Source organism: Kwoniella dendrophila, chromosome 1 (assembly GCF_036810415.1).
Source record: "Kwoniella dendrophila CBS 6074 chromosome 1, complete sequence".
NCBI lineage: Eukaryota > Fungi > Basidiomycota > Tremellomycetes > Tremellales > Cryptococcaceae > Kwoniella > Kwoniella dendrophila.
Window position 1 is genome coordinate 895,785 of NC_089476.1, and position 18,707 is coordinate 914,491.

An 18,707-nucleotide genomic window follows, 5' to 3' on the forward strand; every position below is an offset into this window, starting at 1 on the left:
CTTTATTTGCTATGTTTCGATCAGCTTTTAACTTATTTATTTTTGATTCGATTGCCATTTTAAAAAAGCCTGTTTAGCTTCATTCTGAGCAATTTTTTCCATTTCTTTTAATGTATTTTCATTATATTGATTTTCACCTGCAGAATAATTTAAAGCACCAATAACTTTTTCGTTTTTTTCATCCAAAATCGGTATTGATAAAGTTTGATGTACACCTAAATCAAATAATGCTTGATAATCATTATAAGTTGATTTAATTTCTGAACTATTCCAAGAAACATGTGATTTATGTTGTTTTATTACTGTATTTGGCCACGGTGCTTCTTTAGGCATTACTTTTTCACCATTTACTGGATAATCTTTCTAATCGAAGTTACAGTACATTATGAGTTAGGATTCTACCATATTGTCATACAGAATTTTAACTTACAGGATCAGAAGACCAAATTCTTCTTAAAGCGAATCGATCTTCAATCCATTCAAATACTGTAAAATTCAAATAACCAAAGTTCTATACAGAAATCGATCTATGAATTAGCTACAATTCTCTTAATATGGACATATGCATTCGCTCTTTTCCACTCACATCTTTAGCATGCTTAGCTATAGCGTCGAATTCTGGTGCATTGGGTCCAGATACATCTGGTCTAGAAATCAAGGTGTTTGGTGCTTGTGACATATTTGCGTTGACTTGATGTATTATTGCTAGCTGACTGGAATAGCTATCTACTGTGATGTGTATAATTGATAGCTTGACTGATAGCTTGACTGTTAATATCGTTATATCACAGACACCTCTTTATCGTCTATCTATCACTTCTAATTGACCAAACCACGCAATCATCCCCGAATCATCATCATCGCGTATTAAGCGGTTACTTATACGATCTATCTCTTGATTGATGTGTTGACCACGGCAATACCGAATGAAGACACCGAGGGCAAAGCAAGCTTATCTTATTGATCTAAAGAAGACATTTAGTAGAAACGCAGAGATACATAACTCTGGTACGCGTTCCGAACATTATGAGAAAGGATTGTTTAAAGGGGTAAACCCCGTCTTTCCCCATCGTACTCCATTAACTTCTCCACTGGGGTCAGCTGCTTATCTTTCTGTTTATTCAACCGCCAAGATACAACCGATGGATAAAAGAACGTAACAACAGCCAATATTATAGACCATTTCTACTCTATCCCGAAGAGCTTTTTACCATAAACAGTAAACTCAAGTGCAGATTCGGTTCATATTTATTGTAATGTACCCTGAAAGGAGGCCGAGGGATGTCAAGAAACAATCGACACCGCGGGCAAAGATAGTTCCTGAGTGTTCAAATGACACACCGTTAATCTAGGTAACCTGATGAATGAAACAATATGGAGTATAGACTGTGAGAAACACATCGACAGATATGAAGAGATTATCTTTGATAGATATGAGATTTCAGATATATATCCCATTCATGGAAAACAGAAAGGGGAACTTATCCTTGCTAACCTCTTTGAAGAATATATCATCTTACTAACTTAACAATACCAATTTGAGGAAAGATGTCGAAAGTACAAGATTACGATGAGAAAGGTTTTGGTGGTTTGAACCAACCTATGGAAGTACCGGAAGGACATGATCAAGTTCATCATGATGTTACAAAGAAAGATGATGAAGCGGCAGCTTTCTTAGCTGAGTAAGCCTTCTTCTATGGTACTCAACTCACAAAACCATGTTGACTGATCGGCATTTTCATATCCTTGTAGAGTGGCGAATCGACCTGACGCAGAAGAAGTCTTATCTCCTTTAACACCACAAGAATCCAAGAAGCTTATTCGAAAAATCGATTGGATCATGGTGCCACTTCTTGGTGTTGCTATGAGTAAGTTCTGTCAATCGAATAAGGTATATGGTAAATAAAGATCGTTATTGATCAATCTATTTTCTTTCTCGTAGTGATGGGTTCAGTCGATAAAGTAGCTTTAGCCACAGCTGCTGTCATGGGTTTACGAGAAGATACGCATTTAGTTGGTCAACAATATTCATGGACCTCCTCAATTATTTACTTTGGTGCTATAGCAGCAATTTTACCTTCTTTGATGTTGATGCAAAGACTACCTCCCCACATTTACATGTAAGCTTGATATTTTTCACTCGAAACATTTACAGCGCTAATCAGAACGTGCATAGCTCAACCAACGTTACCATTTGGGGTATCATCACTCTCTGTTTACCTGCTTGTAAGAATTTTGCAGGTTTGATGGTTGCAAGATTCATGTTAGGTGTATTTGAATCAGTTATTTTTGCTGGTCTTGGTTTAATTGTATCAATGTGGTGGACAAGAGAAGAACAATCATATCGAACAGCCATTATTTTCTCTACTGCTTCTTCAATTACAAATGGTTTATTAGCTGTTGCAGCATGGAATTATAAAGGAACAGCCATTTCTCGATGGCAATTGTTATTCTTATTAGTTGGTGCAATTACATTTGCTTGGTCTTTATTGATGTGGGCTTTCTTACCTGCAAATCCAACAAAAGCAAGATGGTTAACTTTAAGACAAAGAGTTGCTGCTACAACAAGAATGCAAGATAATCATACTGGTATGGAAAACAAGATTTTCAAATTAAATCAATTTAAAGAAGCTTTCATTGATCCAAAAACTTGGTTCTATTTCTTTATCAACGTTATGTTGAATATTCCAAATGGTGGTTTAGTCGGGTAAGTCAAGTGTATAAAATAGATACAAGAAATGTCCGCTAACCTGTAGTCTAATCCCCTGTGATCAACAGCTTCAACAGTATTGTCGTAAAATCACTTGGTTTCACCACTCAAACAACATTGTTCTTGGGTATCTTAACAGGTAAGTTTAATTCCCGTAAATTTCACATCTCACCAAGTTTGGCTGATTGCTTCGCAATTAGGTGTAATGTCATGGATGTCATCTCTATTCTGGGGTTGGGTAGCTGTAAAAACCAAGCAAAGACATTTATCTGCTATGGCTTCATGTGTTTTACCTTTAATCGGTACAATCCTTCTTTATAAACTTCCAAGAGATAAAGTCGCTCTTCTTTACCTTTATCTCGGTTACATGTACTGGTAAGTTTTTCGAATCTTACTCTGGATAAAATAGGGTCCCTTACTGATGTGTCATCTATGATGATTAGGGGTCCATATATTGTTATGATGGCTTCAATGTACGCTAACACTGGTGGTCACACGAAGAAATTGACTGTTTACGCTTTGGGTTACATGGGTTACTGTGTAGGAAATATTGTAGGTTTTGCAACTTAAAGTATCTTCTCGCACGATGTAATCAATAGCTGATTAGTTGTTTTTTTTCACTTAGATTGGTCCTCAAACTTTCTTGACTAAACAAGCACCTTTATACGTTGGTGGTGTGATTGCCATGTTAACATGTTACTCTTTGGCACTTGTCACTATCGGGTTCTACTACCTCGTAAGTACTCATATATGATAAACCGCATCAAAGAGAGAAATAGTAATGACGATTGTTCGCTTTACCTGCAGTACCTAAAAAAATTGAACATCCGAAAAGCTAAAGAATACGAAGCTAATAGAGCTCAATTAGAATCTGAAGATCAACTTTTGAGTGATTGGCAAGATTTGACCGATCTCCAAAACCCAAGATTCGTTTATGCCATCTAAGGAGTAGGGGTTGCTACGAAGTGTTTTTTAAGAAGTGCTGAACATAGCTCGTTTAGATTGACTACAAATGACGGATTGGGACGCGTGTCTAAATTGAAAATATACATAAATAAAGGAATATCGGAGACAGGATTACCTATGTTTGTAGAGTTTGTACGATTTCAAAGGAGTATGCAAATGTCAATCAAAATATATTCAGTCAGAAACGTGTTCGTTAGTCCAGAATTATGCGAATCCTCGCTTAAATGTTGAAGATGCAAGGTATACTTGATTCTGTATGCTATGAACAATCACTAATACGATGTTTCACTGGGTTGCGCCTCAAATATTGCTACTGGGTTAGCCCGAACTCAGTAAGCAGGTATGATTGATTACCACAGAAATCTATTCGAATTAAACGTGGAGTGATTCTTGCCAAATAGCATATGTCAAGATTCCATGTATACTTGTCCCCATATGGTCGCTCGTTGTAACGAGTTTAGTTTACTGACGATAAGTAAACCATAGCCAGCGGGCAAGTCAAGAAATATACAGTATGTAGATCGGATATAGCCGAATGACAGGAACATTACAAGCTAAGTAAACATTAAGGATACGCATACAGCGGGGTTGAGATGCTGTGAATCGCTCTATGATTTGATGGAGTTAAACACCTACCGATATCGCATTACTCGCCACTTGACCTTTGCATCGCCAATCTTGGTAGTATCAAGTATTATCGGACCGGAGAGCGCACAACTTATGCTAGATTGTTGGGTGAAAATCAGCCTTTCTGTCAAACAGCAGGAGTTCAGGAGTCTACCGTTTGAGTAACTTAGTATGAGCGCCGATTAAAAAAGAGTTTTTAGCTTCGAATCTTGGACTACCCCTGCTTCTGTTGTTGAACACCCCCTACCCCGCTTGCTAATTCAAGGGAAGAACTTACTGGAACTTGGTGTTATCATCTGACCAATTAATCTTCGCCTAACGTTAACGTTATAAAAGTTAGAAGTAGTATGGGCCGCCGAGGGATAGCTAAACCGGTAATTCGGTATTCTGTCTATCGGGTTATACTTTATCATTCAACTTGACCGCGGGCAACATACAATTATCGATTAATGGGTTCAACTTTATTGTTTTGCTTGACTGAGGTAGTATTTTGGCGATAGCTGCTACCAGAATATAAGTAAATAAGAATGTATGTATTTTCGATTTTTCATCTTTTCTTCCAAGCATATTTTTATCAGTAAAAACACATCCAATTCAGATTACAATGTCCGCTGACAAAGTAAACGACTGGCCATTCCCTAACCCCCAGGTAGTAAGGGCGGAATAGTGAGTGTCTATTAAGTCACCTCCACTTCTTTCAATACACATTACTGACCGTTGTCTCTTTATATGACTATTGTAGTCTCCCTAAATTAGCTATCAAACCATGGGTTTCAGCTCATCCAGCTGATAAGGTACTCAAGAACTGTAAAGTTGTTGACGCTGCTTCAGGAAAATTACTTGATGGTTTAAAATCAATTACCATCTCAAAGGGTAAAATCGTATCTGTTGAAAACAGTAATGATAATGAAACTGGAAGTAATGTAGTTGATGTCAAAGGTGCTTTCGTTTGTCCGTAAGTCGAGGTTTCTCATTTGTAGATCGTTCCTTGTTAGCGAAAAAATCAGAAACTGATCAAAATGGACACGGTCTTTCAATTATAGCGGTTTAATCGATTGTCATGTACACATCACTGCTACTCCTGGTGTAAAAACCATGTTAGAATTAGTCAAATTACCTGATCAACTTACAAGTTTGAGATCTACCTATGTACTTAAAGGTAAGTTCATTTCTAGCATCCGTTTCCAGCGGCGAAGGGGGTGTCGAGGGGTGGCTGATGATGGTGAATAACGATAGGGGGAATGCATAATGAATGAATACTGATATTTCGTTTTCATGACTGATCAGAAATGCTCGCTAGAGGTTTCACAACAGTTAGAGATACTGGTGGAGCTACCAAAATCATTGCCAATGCATTAGATGAAGGTTTATTAGAAGGACCAAGATTATTCCAATGTGGTAAAGCATTATCACAAACTGGTGGACATGCAGATTTCCAAGCTGCTGTATCAGGTGGTAATCAAGTAGGATGTTGTGGTGGTCATTCAGAATCAATCGGCAGAGTTTGTGATGGTGTACCCCAAGTACTTAAAGCTGTTAGAGAAGAATTAAAAGCTGGTGCTGATTGTAAGTTTGAAACGAGTTCTTGTTTGAATCATAGGCAATCACAGCTAATTTATTATGATGAAATTTTATTTCCAGTCATTAAAATCATGATGGGTGGTGGTGTTTCAAGTGAAGCAGATCCAATTGATATGATTCAATTCACTGATGAAGAAGTTCAAGCTATTACAAAATCATGTGATCACATGGGTAACAAAATTTGTAAGTTATATTAGATTTCTTGTTTCCCCTTTTTCTTCCATGATCCAAAGGGAAGTGATACTAATATTCTTGGTTAATGACGGTAGCTACTGCACACGCATATACACCAGGAGCAATCCGACATGCAATCAAAAATGGAGTTAAAGCAATTGAACATGGAAATTTCTTAGATGTACCTACAGCAAAATTAATGGCTGAAAATGGTACATTTTTAACCCCAACTTTAGCATGTTATGGTATAATGGCAAGAAAACCATTTGAAGATTTTTTATCTGAAGTTGGTAGACCTAAAAATTTAGAAGTTATGGAAAAAGGTTTAGAAGCTTTAAAAATCGCTGAAGAAGCTGGTATAACAGTTTGTTATGGTTCAGATTTATTAGTTTCAATGCATGCTTTACAAACTGAAGAATTCACTGTAAGATCTCAAGTTTTAGATTCTCCTACTATCTTAAGACAAGCTACTACCAATGCAGGTAAGTTTTTAAAATTCATATCTATCGGATTTGAAGATATTATACATTGAAAAAACTCAACTAAAAATATCATTTTTTCCACGATATAGCCAAATTACTTAAACATGAAGGTAAATTAGGTGTAATCGCTCCAGGTGCTTATGGTGATATCATCATCCTCAAATCTAACCCATTGGAAGATATCACTGTAAGTTGACATTTGCGAACGCTTTGTGAATTCATTCATTCACCTTGCTGACTTTCCCTTGTTCAATTTATAGGTACTTGATCGACCAGAAGATAACCTTCTTGCAGTTATCAAAGAAGGTAGAACTTCTATGACCAAGATCGAAGGTCTTTAATAATAATATGGATGGAATATATTGTAAAATAAATAGATAGATAAAATGGGATTTTCGTTACATTCTTGTATACTTTCATATATACCAATTCACATGCATATACTCAAATAAGCTATAAATAAGACTGCTTTTACTTGATGGACAATATATTTCTGTCAGAATTCACAGATTGCAACATGATATCGTTCGGTGTCGTGCACAAATTGTCGAGTCAATAGGGCATTTTACCAGAGTGCAAGTTAATGCATTTTCCAAAGCATAAATTTATAAACAATAAATCTCGATTATCTGAGTATATGAGAAGAAGATATATATTATGTATATCAAAAGATGGTTATCTTCAGTAGATGAATTTGTATATATAAATATATATACAAGGTATTTTATGTCAATTTCAATTTGGAAAAAATATGTCTAAAAAAGAGAAAAATGGGAAATATAGATAATGTATTTTATAAAATGATTGAATGGTTGTGATTCTAGATGTGGATCTATCCATTAAACACGTTATTTGTAGTATCTGTCTTTCTTGATTACTGTAAAGGCAATAACCCCAACTTATTTACCAAAACCTCCAGCACGCATAAATCTACTTAAAACTTGTTGTGAATCTCTTTTTCTGGTTTCAGGATCTGTATTTGGATCCCAAACTCTACTTGATTTACCATTATTATTACTATTATTATTACTGTTGCTTACATTCTTGAAGTCAAATCCGTATTCAGGTAAAGGCTGTAAGATTGGATTTTGATTTTGCTGTGTTGGAGGTGATAATGGTTTAGGTGTGGTATCTGATGAAATTGATGTTGTTGATGATGAAGACGAATAAGAAGATTGTTGTTGTTGCTGTTGTTGTGATGTAGATGATCTTTTACCAGATCCAGATGATTTAAGATGAACTTGTGAAGGATGGGGTGGTTGAGAAGATAGATTAAAAGTTCTGACTACAGGTGAAGGTCCTGGACCACCGGGTACAACTTGTACTTTTGCGTCTACGGTATTTGGAGTTTCAGTCTGAGTGAATGAATCTCTATAATTTGTGTGATTTGGATAATTTGCTGCTAATGATGGATCGTCGAATTGACCTGAAGTAGAATGTGAAACTAATGGTGATTCTTCTTCTTCTTGTTCGTCGTCTGATTCATCGCCTTCATCGTCACCATCACCGCTTGTATCAGTTAATGAACCTGATCCATGTCCATGTTGTATTCTAAAATCAATTGATCCCATTTTATTGGCTTTTGGCGTACCAGGTATAGATTGTAATCCACCATGGTTATTAACAAAAGATTTACCATCTTTTGACATTCCCATTCCAGACATTCTTCTAACATATTTATCAATTTGTGGTATACTATCCCATGCATTTGTATATGATGCCATTGCTTCAGCCATTGATCTAGGTTGCGATTGAGCAGGTGGTGATTGACCAGCAGGAGGTGAACGATAATCTGGTGTAGGCTCCCTAACTAAAATAGCTGGTCTTTGGGGATGTGATTGCTGTTGTTCAGGTGGTGGTGTATCTCCTTTTGGGAAAACTCTACCAGGAGTAGGTCTGCTTTTACCTTTTTGCTCCCAGGGGAAAACAGCGTGAACACTGGATCTGTCCGGTACTGATCCAGTAAATTGTTTGTACCAGTCATCTTTTCTTACATTATCTGGCAATGTAGGATATAGAGGTTCAACCTGAGGTTTTTGAGCAGAATAGTAAGACGATTGGTTTCTTGTAGGTTGCTCCCAAGCATTATGATAAATTGTATCCATACGAATCGACATTTCGGGTTTACCATGAGATGGAGGAGCAAAATGAACTGCATCCCATACAGCGGGTTGACTTACTTGCTGTTGCATTGTTTGAGGTGGAGGAGCGGCTTGTAAAGGTGGCGAAGAGAGAGCTGTAGGATCTTCTGGAGGCGGCGAAGGCGGTAAAGTGATACTTGCGGGTTTAGGTTGAGGTTTTGGCATTAACAAGTCCACTCGACCCTCAAGAGGTAAACTAGTATATTGTCCAGTTTTAAATGATAATACACCATGAGCGGAAGCAGCTTTTAATTCATCTAAATTCAATCTATCAGCTGGTTGATGGGGTGCTCCTGTGACCGCAGCGGATTGGTTCCATGCAGCGATGGTCTCTGGGACAGCGAATCGTCTTGACATATCTGGATCATGAGCAGCTGAAGGTCGGACATGGGTGTCGTAGACGTGGTACCACCGGTCAAGAAGAGCGGGATCTATACAAGGGCGGTAAGCAAACGATAAATGACTAAAGTTAACGATGATAGACTTACAATCGTATGATGGCTCTTTGCCCTTGACATTGGATACACCAGCGGGACGACCATGAAGATTTGACCAAGGTTTGTTAGATCCAATGAAGTGGACATTACTGATTTTATGGCCATATCGTTTATAAGCAGGTGCCCATGTATATGCTGCTGATGGGGTGACATTGTAACTGTAGAGAATAACGTCATCTTCTACTACTCAGGTCGAATTTGATGATTTCAATCAGCAATAAATTCCTGTTCACTTACGTGAAAGGTAATCTATTCCATTGACCACCCCCACCTTCTTCACTAAACCATTCATTTAATAAACCTTGATCTGCACCATCGAAAGAACCATTACCTTTCTCATTTTCTTTATATATACCATCATCGCCTTCACCAGATTTTAATAAATTCTTTAAACCAATCCAATCAGATTCTCTCGGTCTAATTACCATTACACCAGAATTGAAACAATCTGGCCATCCTGTATCTGAACATGCTGAAAATACATGTGGATTAGTTGTTGTAAATAAATGTGATAATGGTCTTATTGGTAATACATCAGCATCTAAATAAATTAATGTTGAAAAAAATGGTTGTAATCTGAATAAATGTAATTTTGTTAAAGCAAAATTAAGATCAGGTCGACCTGTAATAATACATAATATCAATTATTAGCATAATAGTTCCAATGTTGAGCACATATATCACAGAATGCTCAATGAGTGATTACGCGAATTGCTACTATTTTCAAAAAGGACAATAACTCACCCATCAAATGTAATCCTTGTTGACCCGCTTTCCCACTTCCAATAGGTTCAACACCGATGACTAAGTCGAACCCAGCTTTTCTCAACTCTCCAATAGTCTTAGCATCGACGGTTTCAGGTGTAACAAGACATACAATCTTGAAATTTCTCGGTGCTGGATGAAGATCAAGTAAAGAGTGTAAAAGTACAAGAGCACCAGGAAGGTAAGAAGGGGTTGTGAGTAGTGTCACAAAGGCATTTGGTAATGATGCCATGCTGATTTTGATGATATGCCTCTATGTCGGTGTTACCAATATAATAGCTAATATAATAATATTTCTGATTTTGATAGTTCAATATTATTGACGATGTTGTTGTTATCGTCGTCGTTTTTTTGATGTTTACGATAGGGTATGTTGAACAAGAAGGACCATGCAGGTTTACGATGACGATGTAAATTATCTAATTATCTGTGCGTAAGAATCAGATGTTTCAATCAATAAAAATAGTCCTTTCAACGTTATTTTTTTTTTGGTGTGAATCAGGATATACAGGATAATGATGATGTCTTCAATCCTGATTTTGATGTTGATTCTAAAGAAGCAAATGAAGTGGGTGAAGAAGTCAAGTTATTGATGATGATGATGTGGAGATTATAAAAAAAAAAGAGGAGAGGGAGGAAGTATAAGGGGAAGAAAAAAATGTGAAACAACCTTCGTCATAAGATCCACTCTTCCTCCACTGTTGTAAAAACCTACATTAAGATAATGTGATTCAGATAAAGCAAAAGATTCGGTCACTTACATGATGATCCGACGTTACAGTACGTGCAAGGAAAAATCCAAAAACTCGATGTTATTGGTAAAATACCTATAATATAGCTTGACAAGGTGTTTAGGTGACTGAGCCTGCTAACAAGATCGAATCTTTGCGATGGAATGATGAAATTCCGATAGATGGATAATCCAAATAAGCCAACGATCGATCCAGAAGGTATTTGGTTAAATTATCAACAAAGTTCAATAAATATACTAGAAAGGTTATTGGAGTGATAATGTAGGTCGCAAATTTCACCAATAACAAAAACAATAACAATCTATCATGAGCTATGGAAAAACCGTCTTTCTCAAGTGTCACCACTGGTGATGGTAAACTACCGTCGGCGAACCCGGAGCAAAAATCATTGATTAATGGGGAGCCAACAGGCACCACACCATTAGGGGTTGCATCTTCTGTTTGCCTGTAGTGATCCTGCTTCTGTGTATTCGTACTAGTACATGTTCCTCCTCCTTCATCAGTCCGTCAACAAATGCAGAGCTCAGTGTATTTATGTAAGAGTACTGTATACAATTATGCAATAAAATCCCAAGGAGCTCCAACCAAAATGCAACATACGGAATGTTGTATGGGAATTCAGCTTGTGTACTAGTACTTACCCTTATCTTGAGTTTTACCCTGGAATATAAAGGATAAAGAACATAGAGCTGCAGTCGTTGATACACTACTTGGAGGCTTTCTGTTGTATCCACCTCACACAGTACATAAGATATTGGATGTTTTGCCTGGTTACAGATATAAGAAGGATACTCTGTTTGTACATCCTCGAGAGAGCATTGCAATACAATATCTACACATATTTGACTATATACCTACAGTACATATTCGGCGAAAAAGTACCAACCCCCAAATTCCAGAAATCATGAGAGAAATTTCGCCAAATTACCCTGAGATCAAGTTCCGAGATTAAGTGCTCCTGATACTACCTGATTGGGGATCATGTTTAACCAATCACTGGAGATCCTCCATCTTTTGTTTATACGAGCGGGGCCAACATGTATCAAATCTTCAGCTAGACATATAATCGATTAATAACATTCAAATCATGAATACATCCTATCTTGATATCATCAATGATACGATGAGATCATTCAAGTCCAAGATACGCTTAAATTGTATATATTTGAATAGATGAACCGCTCCACCATTGAGATAATGATGATGATCGATAACGCGACTTGATGATTTTGTTGCCGATCAAAAGGGGAGTCGACAAAAAATAGTAAGAGCAGAACACCATATGCATGAATTATTAACACGTATATAAAAGGATATTTGTTTGGTGTTTTTGAGCATCTCAATTCATTAACAAAAGACAAGACTATATGCTACATCTTATCTTTCAGGTTTTATGTGTATTTTTCTTCTTCCCTTCCATTTTCCGTAATACAAAACGTTAATTTCTATCTTAAGCAGGTTGACCAACTACACTAGCTTGACTTGCTCTTCTTCTAATACTGGCTTTTGAACTTGTTCTACTTAAACTCATAGACTTCTTTCTTGGTCCAGCAGGTCCGGCAGGTGGTAAGCCAGAAAGACGAGTTACTATACAAGCGATTATATCAGCTATGTGATCTCTAAGTTGAAGAGGTGTTTCGAAAGGAAACTCACATTCGTTTACAAAAGTTGTACCCCATGCTTCAGCAGTGTATTTACTGACGTACTATAGATTGAATACGATCAGCATCAACATACTATTGTACCGGGCATTTAAGTAAGATTTTGAACACAACTCACGTTGAACAATTTCTCCCAATTTGATTTCCTTTGTTCAGGACCCATTTCTAATGCGGCATGAATAGCATCGGCGGTAGATTGTACATCCCCTGAATGAATTATAATTGGTTAGCTAAAGCGAACGTTTCATACAACATTCAACAACTGCACTTACAAGGGTTGATGAGAATACTACCGTTCAATGATTGAGCAGCACCAGCAAACTCAGAGAGAACCATTGAACCGTGTCGTTTGGATTGAGAAGAGATATATTCGTAAGCGACCTGTAGCAAGAACAATTGAACGTCAGTCACGTCTCTGTATTATATTCGAGCGACACCTAACTTACCAAGTTCATACCATCTCTTGTGGAGGTAACTAAACAAGCATCGGCCAAAGCGTACATTGCTGTTAATTCTTCGAAAGGGACAGATTTATGCAAGAAATGAATTGGCATGAATTCCACGGTTCCGAATCTACCGTTAATTCTTCCTACTAATTCATTAACACATGCTCTAAGATTTTGGTATTCTTCTACATCTTGTCTAGATGGAATAGCCAATTGTACCAATACAACCTAAAACAATTCCTCATCGTTAGCTTATTGGCTTAAGAGGCAAAAAAAAGGTAAAACTCACTTTACCAATCCATTCAGGATGTTGAGTTAAGAAGACTTCCAGAGCGTGTAATTTTTGTGGAATACCTTTAATGTAATCTAATCGATCTACACCAATGATAACTTTACAACCTTGGAATCTAGTTTCAAGAGCTTTTAATCTGTTTTGAACTTTTTCTTGTTGTAAACCTTCGACAAATTGCATTGGTTCTATACCAATTGGATATGTACCAACTTGTGCATATCTACCTTCAAATTCGATACCGTTAGGTTGGGTTTGTAATCCTAAAATTCTTGTACATGATGATAAGAAGTGTCGAGCGTAATCATATGTGTGGAATCTGTGTTGTATAGTCAGCTTTTATACCAGTTAATTCATTGTAAAGCTGACCTACCCAATCAAATCACATTGGAGTACACCAAGTAAAATTTCTCTTCGTACTGGGAGAACTCTACAATACGTTATCAGCTAACCTTCTTCTTCAAACGAGAAAATCAGAATAGACTGAACCGAACTTACCGATAAATTTCACTTGAAGGGAAAGGAGTATGTAAGAAGAAACCGATTCTGATACCATCTTTACCTTTTTCTTTGGCTACCATTTCTTGTTTTTGGAAAGTTGATAAACCTCTTGGGAAATGAGGTCTTCTATTTTGTGGTGGTGGAGTTTTTGTTTTAATTTCTAATGGTTCACCTTCTTCTTCAACATCATCTAACATTTCTACACCTTCATCTTGACCATCTTCACCAGGTGCTGAAGCAACACCAGGTTGCATACCTAAAACATCTTTTACAACTTCATCATCTACACCTTCTTTAACTCTTCCTAATTCTTTTCTAACCATTTCACCTTGTGCAGATTCACCTGAAATCATTGAACGTAATAACATTGGTAATAACATTAAATGATAATCTTGTACCCAAACCATATCACCAGATTGACAAAAATTAGAAACAACTTCAGCAAATCTCATATTAGCTTCTCTGTAAGCTAACCAATGAGCAGCATCAAAATTCATTTCTCCAGGGTGATAGTGGAACAATGGCCAGAGGATGGAGTTGGAGAAACCTGAGGACGGCCTTCATTAGCTCGTCACCCCTTCTTTTTGGTCATGTATATGTCAAATAGCAGTAAGCTGTCAGTCAAACTCACCATTGTAATGTCTATCAGCTACTTCGTCAGAAAGATAAACTGGATAACAGTTATATTCCTCTAATAATCTTCTGTTCACGGTTTCTCTGTCTGCCATTGGAATCTATGACATAGCAAGATATACAATCAGTAATAGCTTCCACTGGTTGAACACCGTGTAAGAGTTACTTACATCTTTACCTGGCCAACCAATCCAAGTGAAACTCATTGTCTTCTTACAACCACTTAAAGCGGATACCAAACCACCTGAAGACATCTAAAAGTGTAGTATATTGTCTTTGTCAGCCAACTTCTTACGATGAACAGCAAGAACGCTAAGAAACAACTTACTTTGAAGTGGTATTCACCGTTAGCATCTTTACTGATTGTTACAGGTAATCTATTAGAAACGACAATTAAACGTTGTTCTTTCTTTTCACCTGATTCGGGAAATTCAGTTTGAGGTTTAGGTTGATTAGGCATTGTTGATGAAAATGTTGCTTGAGTAGGTGAAGAAGTATGATTTGATGTATATGGTGATCCTGGTACAGCGGAAGGTGGGGACATTTTTTGGGTCTATTGAAACTCTTTTATATTTATTCGCTACAAGGTTGATGAGAAAGAAAAAAGGTTCTTTTTGATATGGATAGCCTCCTTTGTGTATGAATTCCGCTCTATGTAATGGTATTCAAGAAGAAAAGAAGATCAAAGGTATCTTGTTCTCTTTTAGTCGTTATTTCGTATAACCTACAAGTTGTGTATTTGATAAATTGAGAAAGGAGAAGCAAAGAATTTTGAAACGTTTTGGTTGTTCTGAATTGTTTGAGCTAAAACCACAAGTAAACATTTTAACTGGAATTCTCACCAATACAGGTCACTGGAAAAATCTCAACCCATCCCATCCCATACTCTGACGTCAAGCTTTTACCTTTTACCTTTTCCTTTTCCTTCGTGTTTTCCCCTTATACAACGCGCATTTCAACATTAAAACCCCTGAATTCCCATTCCATACTCTACGCTCAAACCCGTTTACTTTGCCATGTTCCGTCATTGGCTATGCATATAGTGCCTTTTTGTCACTCTGCCCTTCTGATGGTGTCGCTCATGAACAGAAGAATGCATACACAGAAGCTAGCTGCAGTAGCGAATATAGGAGAAGAAGCATTCTCTGTCAAAAACACTTGAAAGAGCCAAGTGCCGAGCCGAACGGATTTGAGCGGAAATACTTTCCTCTGTCCGGCCCGACCATAAATACGTTTTGTGTGATTTGGATGGATAGTTATACTTGAGGAGCTTCTAAAGTCTCGTTTGCCTCACTATTTGACACACCCTGTCGACTGCATCTGGCACGTCCTCTTGCTGAAGCTTGACACTCATACCTATCATTGACGTTCAAATGTCATGAAGAAATTTCTCGAAATCTAGAAAGTATTTATGTTTCTTTTTCTCAACGTATCAAGCTGTGTGCCCTTGCACTACCCTAATAAGGCACTTGGTTCAACGTATTTTGGTACGTCATTCTGGACGATCCATTTTCACGTTATTAGTTCCAGACTCTCCTTCTTTGTTTTCTTTGTATAGGTTACCCTATTTGCAGCAATGAGCACTCATACTGAAGAGTAATAACTTTCTCACGGCTGCATGTTTTGTTTTCAACGTTGTTCGACTAGATTCCCTCCACTGTTGTCTAGGCACGTTGTAGTGGAGGCAATCTTTGAAATGGTTGAATGGTGGAGGGGTGGAGGCTATAGAAGTGTGGAGGCTAAAATTGGAGGTTTTGAAGGTTCTTTCTAAGAATGTTACGATCAACATGCATGTATAATGCCTCAGCAAGACGCTTAAAGACCACGAGAATACTTGTTGGACAAGCTTATATACATTATACACCTACAAGGAATTTTAAGGGATCTTGATCCCTTTTTTGAAAGGCTCACTAAGACGTTACAATCATTTCTTTTGATAAGGTTTTAGGCGGATATGAATTGAGATGAGGGGTTGATGTTGGCGTCGAAAGACCTGTTTCCCTTGAGGCGTTCCTTGTGGACTCGCTGCAGTGTCGATAAACTGTCTAAAATAGCATTCGGAAAATATGGTGCAAAGCAGAAAAAGATACGATAACATGTTCACAGAGTGATGATATAAGGTTAGCGGTCACGCGTGCACGTTCAGAGTTACATGCCTATGATGTTTATACTCTGATGACTGAGCTGTAACATCAAGAGTTCGTAATACATAGACATTCACACCTCTCCGCAAACTTTCAATCCCATCTTACAGACTATATCTCATTTAAGCAAGATAGCTCGCTCAAAAGAAGCTTGTTTTAATTGGATTTGCGTCATCGGAAGTAAACATTTTATATTCCGATTACATTTGTACGTAATTGTTTTCCTTGGCTAAAAGATAAGCTTACAAAAGTGGAGGAATATAATGTCTATTTTAACGAAAAGTGGATGGTGGAGGGAGGACGTATTTGGTTTCAAAGAAACGATGGTGTGGAGGAGTGAAAAGAATTCGTGTATAAATATCAGAGACTTCAACATCACAATTTGCGTTGTATCTTTCCCATCAATTATAATCTCAATCACAACACAACAATTCAAACGAACACTATCACAAACCACTTTATCGAAATTCCTAAACTTCAATCTTATCATATCAATATGCCTACCGTTCTTCTTACTGGTATTACAGGATTTGTAAGTGTTATCTCATCTTCTGACCTTATTTTTTCCTGGCTCATAGATCGCACTTTCCACAATCCTATACAATCTAAAATTAACTTTTTTGTTTATACGACCTCATGCTTATATTACCTTATAATTCTTTTTCAGCTCGCTGCTCACGTAGCAGAAAACTTTCTTCGACACGGATGGACAGTCAGAGGTACATTACGATCATCATCCAAAAAAGAAGATGTATTGAGAATACCTGAATATAAACAATATATCGATTCAGGTAAATTAGAATTATACGTTACAGGATCATTAGAAAATGGTGATTACTCAGAAGCTATAAAAGGTGTTGATGCAGTTGTACACACTGCTTCACCTGTTGAATTTGGTGGTGAAGAATTTAGAGAAACTCATTTAGCTCCCGCTCAAAAAGGTACAACAACTGTACTTGATGCTGCAGCAAAAGAGAAATCTGTAAAATCTGTCGTTGTTACTGGAACTTATGGTAAGTCATCTTATCTTACCCTCTAACTCCTTTCCCCCAAATTGCCTTAACACTTGAGGGCTAACATCTAAATTCTTCTCATATTCCAGGCTCAGTCGGCTACCATAAAGCACACCCACATACCCAAAAAGGTTTAGTTTTAACTGAAGATGATTGGAACCCTTACACACTTGAAGATATGGATAAGATCGTTGAGACTGGTGTCAACCCAAGTGATACTTTCGATAATGGATCACTTTTCTATATGGCTGGAAAGAAATATGCCGAACTTTCAGCTTGGGAAGCTCAAAAGGAAGCTAAGAAGAACGGTGCTGAATGGTCTTTGGCCGTTATGAATTGTGTCATGATCTTTGGTCCACCAAGTGAGTCTTCTTTCACTATGAGCAGCAGTTATATGACAAGATACTAATTTGTTATATCGTATCTCAGTACAACCTCTTTCATCACTCAGTAATGGTGGTATGTCAACCGAAATTCTGTATGCCCTTTCAAAAGGTAAAAATTCACCTGTATACCCCACTCTCTTCACATATTATGTTGATGTAAGTCTTCGTCACATGCATCCTATCCAGCAATCTTGAAATTGGGATTCAACTTGCTGATCATCGTAATCTAACTACTCATAGGTACGAGATGCTGCTGAAGCACATTATCAAGCCGTTATTAGACATGCTCAAGGTAGATTCATCACATCTGCAGGACGTAAGTTTTCGAACTTTACTGTATAAATTCACACAATCATTTTTCTTTGTTGGACCTTATCTTCTCTCTGAACCTCATTTCATCTCCGGTTCTTATGCTGGTATATGGCTGACTGAACTCCGTTTTTTTTTTCTCATAGCATGGGATTTCCAAGAGTTTGCTGATAGGGCCAGAGAACTTCTCCCTGAACAAGCTGAAAGATTCGCTGTCGGAACACCAGGTAAATACGCATATGTGGATCCTGGTACATATACCTTAAAGAACGATAAAATCAAGAATGAACTTGGTATTGAATGTGAGTCAACGCACCCTAACAGGTATACTCAGTAGTGTATGCAAGTACGATATGCTGATGCAGTATTCTTGATTATACAATAGTCCGACCCAAAGATGAAACTATCAAGGACCTTTATACTAAATTCTTCGAACTTGAAAAGCAAGGTTTGAATTAGAGATAGAAGTTGTAGACTATTTCGTTCACTTAGCCACCAAACAGAAAACATGTACAGGTATTGAAAGTTGTTTGTAAACCTGATATAATTACAACATCAATGTATCGAAAAGTTACTTAAATATTGAAAACGTTACCAGATTCTGATAAACAAACAACTACGAACTACGAA

The 18,707-nt window shown here is 37.3% G+C and overlaps 6 protein-coding genes across 6 annotated transcripts; 3 read left to right on the forward strand and 3 right to left on the reverse strand.

Annotated features, from left to right (window-relative positions):
- Nucleotides 1-36: 36 nt before the first annotated feature.
- On the reverse strand, nucleotides 37-679 carry L201_000333 (uncharacterized protein; the record flags this gene model as incomplete). Its single annotated transcript, XM_066216135.1, has 3 exons — nucleotides 37-363; nucleotides 431-511; nucleotides 587-679. 3 exons carry the CDS (start codon nucleotides 677-679, stop codon nucleotides 37-39), a joined length of 501 nt encoding a protein of 166 aa, XP_066072232.1.
- Nucleotides 680-1,548: 869 nt separating this feature from the next.
- Nucleotides 1,549-3,655, forward strand: L201_000334 (uncharacterized protein; the record flags this gene model as incomplete). Its single annotated transcript, XM_066216136.1, has 9 exons — nucleotides 1,549-1,682; nucleotides 1,753-1,868; nucleotides 1,943-2,120; nucleotides 2,177-2,707; nucleotides 2,779-2,849; nucleotides 2,911-3,085; nucleotides 3,154-3,262; nucleotides 3,336-3,446; nucleotides 3,518-3,655. 9 exons carry the CDS (start codon nucleotides 1,549-1,551, stop codon nucleotides 3,653-3,655), a joined length of 1,563 nt encoding a protein of 520 aa, XP_066072233.1.
- A 1,252-nt stretch (nucleotides 3,656-4,907) lies between these two features.
- L201_000335 (uncharacterized protein) lies at nucleotides 4,908-6,881 on the forward strand (the record flags this gene model as incomplete). The annotated part of the gene is made up of 8 exons (XM_066216137.1): nucleotides 4,908-4,969; nucleotides 5,046-5,258; nucleotides 5,347-5,462; nucleotides 5,591-5,869; nucleotides 5,945-6,067; nucleotides 6,154-6,540; nucleotides 6,630-6,727; nucleotides 6,801-6,881. The coding sequence occupies 8 exons, from the start codon at nucleotides 4,908-4,910 to the stop codon at nucleotides 6,879-6,881; spliced, it is 1,359 nt and encodes a 452-aa protein (XP_066072234.1).
- Nucleotides 6,882-7,439: 558 nt separating this feature from the next.
- L201_000336 (uncharacterized protein) lies at nucleotides 7,440-10,175 on the reverse strand (the record flags this gene model as incomplete). Its single annotated transcript, XM_066216138.1, has 4 exons — nucleotides 7,440-9,112; nucleotides 9,170-9,336; nucleotides 9,416-9,800; nucleotides 9,923-10,175. The coding sequence occupies 4 exons, from the start codon at nucleotides 10,173-10,175 to the stop codon at nucleotides 7,440-7,442; spliced, it is 2,478 nt and encodes an 825-aa protein (XP_066072235.1).
- Nucleotides 10,176-12,145: 1,970 nt separating this feature from the next.
- Nucleotides 12,146-14,769, reverse strand: L201_000337 (alpha,alpha-trehalose-phosphate synthase [UDP-forming] 1; the record flags this gene model as incomplete). The annotated part of the gene is made up of 11 exons (XM_066216139.1): nucleotides 12,146-12,282; nucleotides 12,349-12,400; nucleotides 12,475-12,563; nucleotides 12,629-12,737; nucleotides 12,803-13,030; nucleotides 13,092-13,410; nucleotides 13,465-13,521; nucleotides 13,590-14,139; nucleotides 14,224-14,326; nucleotides 14,396-14,479; nucleotides 14,554-14,769. The coding sequence occupies 11 exons, from the start codon at nucleotides 14,767-14,769 to the stop codon at nucleotides 12,146-12,148; spliced, it is 1,944 nt and encodes a 647-aa protein (XP_066072236.1).
- Nucleotides 14,770-16,865: 2,096 nt separating this feature from the next.
- Nucleotides 16,866-18,536, forward strand: L201_000338 (uncharacterized protein; the record flags this gene model as incomplete). The annotated part of the gene is made up of 7 exons (XM_066216140.1): nucleotides 16,866-16,901; nucleotides 17,037-17,382; nucleotides 17,472-17,744; nucleotides 17,812-17,924; nucleotides 18,009-18,084; nucleotides 18,224-18,379; nucleotides 18,463-18,536. 7 exons carry the CDS (start codon nucleotides 16,866-16,868, stop codon nucleotides 18,534-18,536), a joined length of 1,074 nt encoding a protein of 357 aa, XP_066072237.1.
- Nucleotides 18,537-18,707: the final 171 nt, after the last annotated feature.